Raw genomic sequence first — 12,363 nt, forward strand, 5'->3', positions numbered from 1 at the left:
TTCATTTAGTTCCTATTCTGGAGTTTTCTTCTGTTCTTTTATATGGGAAATGTTTCTTTTTTCCTCATTCTGGCTATTGCTCTGTGTTTCTTTCTGTGTATTAGATAGATCACGTATGTATCTCAGTCTTTGCTGGGTGACCTTATGTAGTATGTGATCTTTGTAGTCGAATTGCTCAGTCTCCCTAATCTCCTGTGCATGTGTTCCAGAGGTGTCCCTTGTGTTGTGTTTTCTCCTATTGTAATTGAGCCTTGATTGCTTTTGGCTTATCAGTAGGTGGGACTGACTCCCGGGTTGAATAGCTATGAAGATTGGCAATGCCCACATTGCATGAGCTGCTGTGCGAGTGCTGACACCTAAGTGGAGGCTTAGCCCCTTGTGTCTGTTGAGAATTCCCTCTGGGTGTGCCACTTGTTGGTAAAACCAGGTAATGTTCTGGTTTGGTCTCAAGCTGGCCTCTGGATGTATTGGTTCTGGTGCCTCTTGGGTGGGGTTCTAATGCAGGGCAATTTAAGAACAAAGCAAACCTGCAACTACAAAAAAAAAAAAAAAATACACTCACTCATAAAGACAACAAACACTCAATACGAACAAAAATACAAAACATGAAACACAAAAGATGAAAAAGAAAAGCAAGGAAAAGAAAAAAAGAGAAGAGAAAAAAGAGAAAGGGAAAAAATAAAGAAGGAAAAAATACACACACACACACACACACACACACACACACACATATATATACACCAACAAAAAAAAATCAGGGCAGGTCTTGGCTTAAAGCCCACCAGCTTTCTCTGGGTTGTCCACTGCATCTTGTGGAGGTGGTGCCACTTTACCAGGCACCCAGATTACCCCTGGCAATGCAGCTTTAGGTTGGTGGGGCTATGTGCTATGGTCTGTGGTTTCTACAAAGTCAGTTTCTGCTCTCACCAGTACAGATGCGTGTTGAGCACACCACAGCCACCCACTGGATGGTGGGCTTCTTCTCTTTTGGAAGGTCACCTGGGTCTTAGGGCACCTGTTCCATGGGAAGATGTGGAGGCCCCTAGAGTTCTGAGCTTCTGAAAACCCAGAGCTGCCATTACAACCTGATACTAAACATGTGTATGTCTTAGTGGTTCTAGTTGCCATATTGGTATCAGCCCAGAAAATGTGGGGGCTGGGTGGGCTGTTACCTTTGTGATTCCAACCAGCCCAGGAGTGTCACACACCACTACTGCCCTATCCCCCGAGCTCTTTACTTATGTGGAGTGTGGGTTAGCTTTTGTAAAACCCTTCTTGCAGTACTCAGGGACTGCAGCTATTCTGTTTTGTTTTCTGACACTGCTCCTACTTTTTCTGCAGTCTGCTTCTAAGCTGGGAGTGCGGGGATGGGCAGAGCTCTGGGAGGATTGGGGGGAGGCGTCCAGGCTCTATGTCTTCTCTTCTCTTCTCTTCTCTTCTCTTCTCTTCTCTTCTCTTCTCTTCTCTTCTCTTCTCTTCTCTTCTTCTCTTCTCTTCTCTTCTCTTTTCTTTTTTTTGCCTAGCCATGAGGGCTTAAGCTGCAGTTCTCAGAGGATCTCTCCCTCAAATGCTGGGCATAGCTGTCTTATATGCTGATCCCTCAGGCAGGAGTATAGGGCACAGGGAGAGAGCCTGGCTTTGTCCTTCTCCTGTGCTGTTGTGATCTCTGGTCCGCGTCCTGGGGCCCCCAAGGCCAGCAGGCCGCATCTCCACACTTCCCCCCTCTATCTTTCCCTGCTCACCCTATTTGCCCACCTTCAAGTAATAAAATGCATAGGTCTCTTTGTTGTTCCCTGGATGATGAGCAGAGAATCCTTTGTTGAATTATAGCTGTTCAATTTGTTGTAACTTACAGGGGAGATTTCAAGAAGCACCTCTCATGCCGCCATTTCTGTGACATCACTCTTAAATCATCTTTTTGTTTCTGTTTCTGTTTGTTTGATTGTTTTAAAAAATAGCTCTTTTGTATGTAAGGGCATTTTCTTAACTTGTTTTCATACACATTGATATAAAATTGTAAGTGTTAATTAATACACAGGAATTTGTTTTTTGAGGGTAATATTTTGCTTCATTGAAGAGATTTATAATTTCTGAAGGGGAGGATACAAAACTCACCTTATGCCACCTGTTTCTACTATAGTTAACTTCAAATTAAAATGTAATAACCTCTAAATGTAATCACTGAAAACATCCTGATGGTTTATATTGAAATTCTAGCTACAGAGTAGAACACTGTATTTCCCTAAATATTCATCATTTCTATCACTTGAGAGCAGAAAGAGAGGATTTCTGGGGGAGAAAAAAAAAAATGTTTCTTCAGCTATGACAACACTCAGCATTTGGTTTAGGATGAGAAGCCTAAATGAAGGTTTTTTTTTCTTTGTTTTTTTTTTTTGCAAGGGAAAGCTAGCTGGCAAGGAAAAAGGAAAAAAGGGGTCTTTGCATTTAAAAACAATAGGATTTACAAGATGAGCAGTATTTAAAGAACAGTGTGATAGTCATGATTTTTTATTAAATATATTAAATATATTTTTGCATGTATATATTACATATATTATAAAATATACTAAATATAAAATGCTACTATTACTATTTCTTAATAATGCCTTTGGTTTGAATCATGTTTATTTTTATGTATGTGAACTGAGGCACATGTTCATAATCTTTAAAGGTTTAACTAAAATACCTACTGTGGTTCTAATGGAGCTATGATGGATGTAGAAAAATGTATAGAACATCTTGAATGGAGACCAAGTACCATTTTATATATACACATTAAAATGACAGTTTAACAATATTCCTTCCTGTTCTTTACAAATATTCTTCATTTAAAATGTCTTGTATATATTTTACACCATTTCTATTTCAGACTGTCATATTTATATGCAGAGTGATGACTAATTTCTTGACACATCTTCATTTCAGTAAAAATCAATTACATTTTCAAAGCATAAATTTTTTAAAGAGTATGAAAAGTGTAGGAAAATCTGACTGAGTAACATCAGTCTTTTTGACATTTTGCATAAAATTGTAAATATATGTTTGAACAGTTGATTTTCTCTGTCATTGACACACAGTTTTCATGTGAAATATCTCAACAGAAAACTGATTTTAGATATTCACATGTAGTTTCATTGAAAAGCAAATGACAAAATTTTCTCAAATGATCACATTTGTAAATAGTTACTAAAAATAATAACAATGTGTTATCACTTTACCAACACATAAGCAAAAAAAAACAGTTAAGCATTTCAATCTACATACTCTGGTTCTGTTAGTGGTGTGGTTTCATTTGGCTCATTTACTGGGCTTCCGTCTTCATGATTAGTAATTCTTTCATCTTCTGTTCTCATCTCTACTATTGGCTCTTTTGATCCATCTTTCCTAGAAAAATTAAGAAAAAAATCCTACCTATATATTGTAAAAATGGATGCACTATGGGACATATTTTTAAATTTCCCCCTGATACCACTTCCCTCCAAAATAAATCCAACGTAGATTAAGAATATCATTAAGAATTCTTCTTCTTCTTCTTTTTTTTTTTTTTTTAAATTTAAATTCATCTCACCATATTTTTCACTTGGAAAAGTAGAAAGAAGAAATTTCATTTGGTCTATAATTATTTTTCTCATCGAAAGTGTGTTTCAAAATTTGTAAGATAAAATTTATAAAAAAATAATTGTTTTAAGTGTCTCTGTAAATTTATATGAATTATTTTAACTGTAATGTAGCTATTAACTATTAACATATTTATATTTTCAAGAAAATAGTTTAAATACAAAATACTATAATATATATGAAAGATTTTTCATTTGTAATTTCATGTTTATGTCATCTTTATTATAAGATTTCTAAAATATGAGAGTAAGTGTAATTTATCATAATTGTGAAAAGTAGAAAGTTACTGCAAAGTATCACCCTCAAGAAATAAAGTAAAGAAAGAAAAACAAGGAAGTCATTTGGTGGTAATAAAGGGTAAGTGAGATACAAAAATTGGAATGATGCACTCATAATACAGATAACAAATACACCTCCCCCCAAAAAACCACACACACACATATGGAAAGTATGTGGAGACTTCAATTACTCAGGAACACGTGCTTACCATACTATCCCACAATTGTGCTCTTACGTATATAACAAAATAAGTTGAAAACTTATGTCCATACAAAAAAATGCACATGAATATTTATAGAAGCCCTATTCACAATTGCCCCAAATTGGAATCAACCAAGATGTCTTTTTCAATGAATGAATGGATAAACAAACGGTGATGCATCCATACAATTGGATCTTAGTAAGCAATAAAGTGAAATGACCTACAAAGCTACAAAAAGACATCAACAATCTCTAAACACACATTGTTAAGGAAAATAGGCCGGTCTGAAAAAGGTACATACTGTGTAATTCGAACTATATGACATTGTCGAAATAGCAAAACAATAGAGAGAGCAAAAAGATCAATGGTTGCCAGGGTTTCAGGTGAGGGAGTAAGGAAGTGGTGTAATGTTGAAGCACGGGTCATATCAGGGCAGTGAAACTATTCTACAATATTGAATATGTTGTTTTATATATCAGTTTTATCTTATTTCTCATTGAGATTTTTGCATTTTTTTCCAAATTTGGACAATTAATTTTAGAAAAAGACGTGAAAACTTTTTCTAAGGCAGGAGAAGCTGTGCTATAAAAAGTTATGATAGATAAAAAGCATGGAATGAACAATTTGTTTTCATCTTCCCAAGTCTTAAGGTTACTTCAAGTCAGTAGGATTTATAAACAAAAGGGTGTTGGTAGATAAATACACAAATGAAAAAGTAAAAAAAAATAATAATAATAAACAGCAGAACTTGAATACAGCTTAGTGTTTTGCCCATTGTCACCAATATCTCTCCAGTTAAGAAAAAAATCATGCAGGTCTTTCTGATATATTTCTTTCATCTCAAAGTCCAATCATCGATAATAATTGACTCTACCTCACCTATATCCAAAATCTATACAAAGTAGTACCACAGGTCCCTTGGATCAAAAGACCATTATTTTTCACTCGGAGTATGTCAAGATCCTCCTGCCTGGTCTCCTTTATTCTAAAATCTTTCCTCTACACTTACCAACCCTCCAGTAATCCATTCTTCACAAGTAGCTAAAGTCATTAATCTTAAAAAAACAAACAAACAAACAAACAAACAAAAAAACCGAAAAAACTTTCAGTAGCTTTGTATTAAGAAAACAAAACAAAAGTGTCTAAACTGCGACCCAAGAAGATTTAACATTTTGGTCCCTAGATAATTCTCTGACCCAATATTTGTACCAATCTCTCTCTGTGCCTCACACCACTCATGTTCATTTGTCCTTTAATATCCATCGTAAGCTTATTCCTGCCTTCCTGGCCCTTGTGTTAATTGTTACACCCGCATAGGCTTATTCTTTCCCAGATTGTTATATTGCTGACTCTTTTGAACTCAACACTTCAGCTTCAATTTTACTTCCCCTAAGAAGTCTTCAATGTCCCAGTCTCGAGCAGCAATTCATCATTCTGTTTATTGTTTTTCCTAGTGCTTATCACTACTAGATAGTTTCATGTTTAATTAATTCTTATTTTCTGGCTTCCTGCATTAGAGAATGAGTTCCATGTGGACAAAGTCCTTGTTTGTTTTGTTCATCACTTTATTGCTAGATTTCAGAGCACAGCTTGTTACCTAGTATTTATTCCATAAATAATATGTTTTCAATGGTTGAGCAAGAATGAAAATGTATAAAATTCAGCTTTGACTTTTATACACACACACACACACACACACGCACACAGTAATTATGTGTAATTATGCAATAAAATATATATATTTTTTTAATATGAGAGAAATAAGCTAAAACTAAGTTTGGTCATATGTTTATTTAGTGAATAAGACAATGTGAAAACACAGAAGATACTGAGTGGTGAATTGATCCCACTGTATTTACTACATCAAACATTAATATCCCATTCAAGTGTGAGGCAGAGCCTAATTTCTGTTGGTTCTTTGCTATGTTCTGTGTCCAACAATTAAGCAGGTGGCATTTTGATTGCAAACAGAATCTCATTTTTTGAATTAAAAATGTATGTTATCTAATTTAGCATCCCATGAAGTCAAAATATCCCTACAGTGTATCTGTGGAAAATAGTCATAGACAAATTGTCTAGTGATATTGAAATAGACTTGGAGATTAAACAAAACAAAACAAAAACGCAGACATGCAGAATGGACTCTTTATATTTCTAAGCCTAGAAAATAATGTATGAGACCATGTATGTGTAAATGTATGCAGAGAAAAACATGGAAATAACTCAAAAATAAAGAGGAACGGGTTACTGATACACAGAGCATCATAAATGAGTCCCAAAACATTATACTGAGTGAACAAAGTCAGACACAGAGAGTATACATTGTAGGAATCCATTTGTATCAAGTTCTCTAACAGCTAAAAATTGCCTGTGGTGGAAAAAAAATTAGAATTGTAGTTGCCTGGGGCCAGGGGAGTAAGTGTGGGTGAACTGGTTAGGGTTATGCTATAGTTCAGACTTTTAGTAAGGCTTGAGTTACACAGACATAAACATTTGGCAAAACTCATCACATGGAACATTTTGTGTATTTCACTCTATGTAAGTTTTACCTAAGAAAGCATAAACAAAATTTGAATACTGTGTAGTGATCTGTAAGTTGAATTGTCTACAGTTTAAGTGTACTGATTCTTTTTTGAAATGCAAAAAAAAGTGAATGATTGAGGGATGGTTAAATATGTGATAAAATAAATATAAAATATTTATTATAGAACACAAGTACTTGGCTATAAAATTCTTTCTGTTTTTGATGCTTGAAAATTTTCATACTGAAATGTAAGAAAAACTATATAATAGTAGAATATTAGAAAGACTATAATCAAAAACTATAAAGGATGTGTCCTCAACTCTTAAGAATGTTTATTAAGAAAAAAACAATGTTTATTTTTTTATTGCAAATGTAATATACACACAAGTGTATATACACACACAAACATACACACACACTGTGTGTGTACATTCTCCTGTGCTTTCATATTTTTGCCTATTGTATGTCTGAGATTAGATACAAATTTATCTAAAGACAAAACAAAAAAATAAGTATTAATATTTTTTAATTACTCTTTTACATGACAAGGACATTTTCAAAAAAATTCAGCTTTGCGTATTTTCTTAGAATTCTTATTTTGTCTAATTAAGTGAGATGCCACAGAAAACTACAAATTCTAATACGTGTATATAGTAATCTTCTGATCAAGATTTGGAGGCATAAATTCAGAATCTGTAATCATGTATTGCATAGCACATACATTTTTATATAGACAACCTTGAAATTTATATGCAGTCACTTACAATTGTAGACACAATTGGCACAATTTATGCTTTAAATCAGTTTAACTTAATTTTCAACTCAGATAACTATTGAGGCCTTTTTTTATTCAATATAAACTGAAAAATAGTGGGGGTAATCATAACCAAATATAGTGGTATAATTATCTATCTATCTATCTATCTATCTATCTATCTATCTATCTATCTATCATCTATCTATCTATCTATCCATCTAATGTACCTACATATCTACCTGTCAGTATTTTAATATTAACTAATATTTTTACCTTGGATCCCATCTTAAGTTTTACTTTTAATACACTAGTCTGTTTTCAGTCATTTGGCTCTATCAGATGTTTAAGTTCATACAGATTTTGGATCAGAAAACAGACAGCGCAGTGTCCAATGGTCTGACACTGCACTCTTTACCCTGCTTAGAAAGCAAAGCCCCAGATACAGCACTTAAGCCTAAGTGCATCCCTTGTTCAATGTGATGTGACCCAGATATCTGATACTCACAGGTATGCAGCTTTTCCTTCTTCCAGTTCTTTACTTTTGCCACTAGAGCCACTTTTCTTCCCACACATTCTCCTGGTGATGCACATTAATAACCCACATTGTCGAATAAAGAAGCAGCTGACATCTGTTACCACAAGGATTAGCAAGAGTGCGGCAACTCCCAGGCCAATGACGGCTCCAAGCCCAAGACCATTAAAAAGTGTGTCTTAAAAAAAGAGAGAAAATAATTTTATTACACCCCACGTTAGAAAAGGTTAGACAGTTATTTTTAACAACAAATATTATCTGAGAAATAGTCAACTGAAAATACAAGGAGAAAAGGATCGTCCCTGGCAGACTTCAATTTCATGATTGTGGAGAGCTATGCTCTAGTTTTCAAACAATCTTGTAAGCAACTGACATAGTAATGATTTGAAATAACTTTTACAAAATTCCTTTAGGAAAAAAAAAAAGTAACTCTTCTTTCCAATATACTTCTTGATTCTCTAAGGGGAAGATAATGAATATTATCATATCCCTAGTACTTTATAAGAAAGTCACAGCCATTAATAGATCATTACTATGTTCAATGGAAAATACAGTCAAAACTCCTGTAAAAGTGTTAAATAAATTTTAGTTTTAGACTTTAACTTACAAATGATGGCTCCAAGCACTTTGCTTTGACAGAGAATGCATTCTAAAATATCTATCTAAGAATATTTTTTAAAACATTTTCATTTTAGAATAAAGGTACTTGTGTTTTTCCAGTTAATATTTTAACCAATCATACTAGATGAGAGGCAAACTTTAACCGAGTTATGGTACTTATGATCTTTCTCAAGGTAGGGCAAGATGGGAGCCACCTTTCCTTGGCATATAGTTGCAGGAAAGCCCAAAAGTCATACAGAGAGTATTTATGAAAAAGGTGATTGGGAATAGGATAGCTATTCTGACTGACAGAGTAGAAATGGTAAGAGGGGTTAGTATAATGGAAATGAATCAAGTGTAATATGCCTGTAGCTGAATATGAGGGTAGACTTCACAGCTAAAACAATATAGATAGAAAAATAAGCACAATGGAAAGAAACCTGATTAAAGTGGTGACATTGCATTATTTAAAGGGAAAGGAGGGTATTATGTAAGAAGATGTCATATAATTATTCAAAATGATTCTTAGCATGATTCTGTTAAAATTGCCTTACATAATATTAAAATTATAATTTCCTTTTCAATGGTAAAAAAAAGAAAACACCTTTTATTATTCAGCATCATAATGAAATGCTCATTATGTAACTGATGTGGAATACAAGTGAAAGATACAGAAACATAAATTTGCGTTTTGAGAAAATGACTGTAGAAAATATGTATAAAACAAAGTATTTCTCTTTTTTAAATTTAGATAAAATGTTTTAGTAATATTTAGTAATGACTTCAAGAAAATGTTTATCCAAAGGAATCAGTATAATTGTTTTTAGTTTGAATCTACCACTGACATGCTGCTCTTGAATATGTCATACAGACCTGACTGCTAATTTATTTTTCTGCATAATGACTGAGTCTCATGTTTATATTTTATTTTTTCCAGGAAATATATGCTATTTATTTTTAACACTCTCACAGTTTGCAGATAGGTTAATAAAAATTATTCTGTTTGTGACATGGTGGCTTGTCACTTTACCCAGGTGACTTGTGGCTCACCTGTGCTAGATGTATTTCTACAGTGTCTCCATGATATTGCAAATGAGAATTTCTCAAGCACTGAATCAACAAACTGGGAACTCTCATGCCAAGTATAATTCTGATTATAATTATTTTATTTTTGATAAAGAGAAATAGGTAATATACACACAATAGTGTTGGAGAAAAATTAATTTTTATGCCATTTTCAGAACCTACTTCCCCTACCAAATGTTATTTAGATGGTAATAATTTAGGAAAATTGTCTAGCTAGTATCCAGAGAAATTATTGGTTTCCATAGAACTATTCTTTTGTCATATGAACCCACATTGAAGAATGACTGGAGAAACAAAAGTATTTTTCAGCTATTAGAATTTTGCATCTTTTTTTTAAATTCCAATATAAAAATGGAGAATGAGATCCCAAACATTATTTATCAATTTGCAAGTATATATTTATTAATATATAAAAGTTAAAAAAACTAGTGCCCTGAGCTATAAAAGTAATATATCAAATTTTTATTTTATCAATTTTTAAAAATCATTTTATGCATTTTCTTCCCTTGTCCATTTTCATATATAGATGATTCTAATCTGAATCTATAATAACAATATAATGAAGACAACTCACTTATAAAACATTTTTGATTATATATACAGCTAATGTTTTTTACAAAATTCACTGGTAATTATTTTGGATTACTATGCATGACTCAACAACCAAAGTTCAGAAAAGAATAGTTGAAAAATAAATACTGATTGGGCTTTAGCCTTCCTGGATGTATGGACTTGATGACCTTTGAGATTTAAACTAGTTACACCACCCTTACTTCATTTAGGTTCCTCTTATATGCACACAGTTGTAAGCAATAAATCCCACAGATCAATGATGATAGATCTGGTCCATTATATAAATCCCCATTTACCTTGTTTTAAGTATGAAGACTTGCTTTGTACTTAAATGCACTGGATCGGGTATCAGAAAATCCTGCTTCCATCACGCATTGTTGTATGTCCTTAGGTGAGTCAGCTAACTTCTCTAAGGCTGAGATGCCTCTTTATGTAAATAGGGACAGTTGTGAAAACCACCACCACTGAAAACTAGGTCATGGGTTGTTGGAAAAGATTGTTGTGAATATGATAATATACTTAATGTCTCTAGCACTTATTGCCCAGCAGTAAGTAAAAATAACAAAAATTGAAAAATATTATTATTATTTGACTTTTACACAATTCTAGGAAAATAAGTTTTTGGTGAAAAAAATACACTATCTAAAATTTAATTTGTCTGTAACTATATTTCTTTCATCAGCAACTTAGAGTATCTCTTAATAAGCATTGATTATTCTGTTAAGGACATAATTATATTTTTAATGACTTAGATTTAGCTAGTTAGCTTTTAAATGATAAATATTTTATTTGTGACCTTTTAAGCATTAAACCAGTATATTGATTTGTTTCATTTCCAGCTTTAGATAAAGCTCTTAGAAACATTATATTTGTAAAGCACCCTATGGTAAAGGAATATTGATGCTAAAGTAGCTATTAGTTTTTTTCAAGAGAAACAAAATTATACCTTTTAAAGTTATGATTAATTTTTTGAAGGTTGCTTGGAGTTATTTTATGAAAAAAACAAATATATTTTTGTTGTTGCAGAGGATAGGATGGACACATAGATTTATGTTATAAATATTTAATTAAGTTTTCTTTTGAGAGTAATGTTTTCAAATCAGCTTAAGAATGTATTTAAATATGTATTCTCACATCTCAGGAGATTAGACTACAATAGTTATGAAAGCTAAATTTTCAAATGTTTTTATTTATTTTTTCTGCCACCAATTTACTCTGGTGTGAAAGTTTTCTTATTTGTCTTTCAATTTTTCATAAATGAAACCATAACCATCTGTAAAATTACATCATTAGGATACGGAGACTGGCAGCGATTTATTTTCTCAGTAAAATACAGAAAATTCTTTCTTTGTAAATTAACTATGGTTGTAATTATTGAACAAATTGAAATGAAGCATGGCACTCATTTAAAGGACTTTAAATTCATCTTTTCTTTTTTAGCTTTTTAGCTTTCTAGAATACTTACACATATGTTTTTTAAATTGTAATAACAAATCAATTACAAAGGAAAACTATATTATCAGGTCTACTTTCCAGGTAAGGAAACTGAAGCCCAGAGAGAACAGGGACCTCAATGATAACTCAATATTAGACCTGTACACATGAAGACTACTTAGCTTCAGATTTTACATATTTTATAACTGCGTTAGTGTCAACATATTATATTGGATACTCATTACAGATAATCAAAAATAAGAAAATACTGAAATAATTACAATGTGTAATTTTGTTACAGAACATCAATTTTCTTCCTGTACTGCTAGTAGAGGAAAAACTATTTAAATGAAGTACAATAATATAAATTATTTAGTTATGTGTTCTTGTTTTTAGCTTCATTTTCAGAGATCATTTCATACCACTCTTTGGAAAAGGGGGATTTTATATTAAAATTGAGTAAGAATAAATAATTTAGGACTCAAAAAGTTAAAACTTCTAATTTTGTTATACTATTATAATTTTATTATTGAAAGAAATATTTTATTATTGAAAGAAATATGAGAATCAGTCAGAATGAGTTTCTATAACCACCATCCCAGCTGTACCGCCTACCCCCTGAAATTTAGAAATTGGCTAACTAAATCAATATATTTTTCCAGAATGCAATTGCATTCTAATTTGTAATCAAAACATCAAAGCAAACAATTAAAATAACAAAACCAACTTCATTTCGGTTTGAAATATGCATGTCTTTT

At 32.4% G+C, this 12,363-nt stretch overlaps 1 protein-coding gene across 1 annotated transcript in view; it reads right to left on the bottom strand.

Moving 5' to 3' along the window:
- Positions 1 to 12,363, bottom strand: part of NCAM2 (neural cell adhesion molecule 2) — a 446,058-nt gene that overhangs the window by 7,024 nt on the left and 426,671 nt on the right. Inside the window, exons 16-17 of the mRNA XM_088794499.1 lie at positions 7,886 to 8,090; positions 3,265 to 3,384 (exon numbers count right to left, since the gene is read on the bottom strand). Coding sequence (XP_088650625.1) covers positions 3,265 to 3,384; positions 7,886 to 8,090 — 325 coding nt within the window. The remainder of the gene's footprint in view (positions 1 to 3,264; positions 3,385 to 7,885; positions 8,091 to 12,363) is intronic.

The sequence above is a fragment of the Rhinolophus sinicus genome, chromosome 17 (assembly GCF_057876585.1).
Source record: "Rhinolophus sinicus isolate RSI-liver-muscle chromosome 17, RSI-T2T, whole genome shotgun sequence".
Lineage (NCBI taxonomy): Eukaryota > Metazoa > Chordata > Mammalia > Chiroptera > Rhinolophidae > Rhinolophus > Rhinolophus sinicus.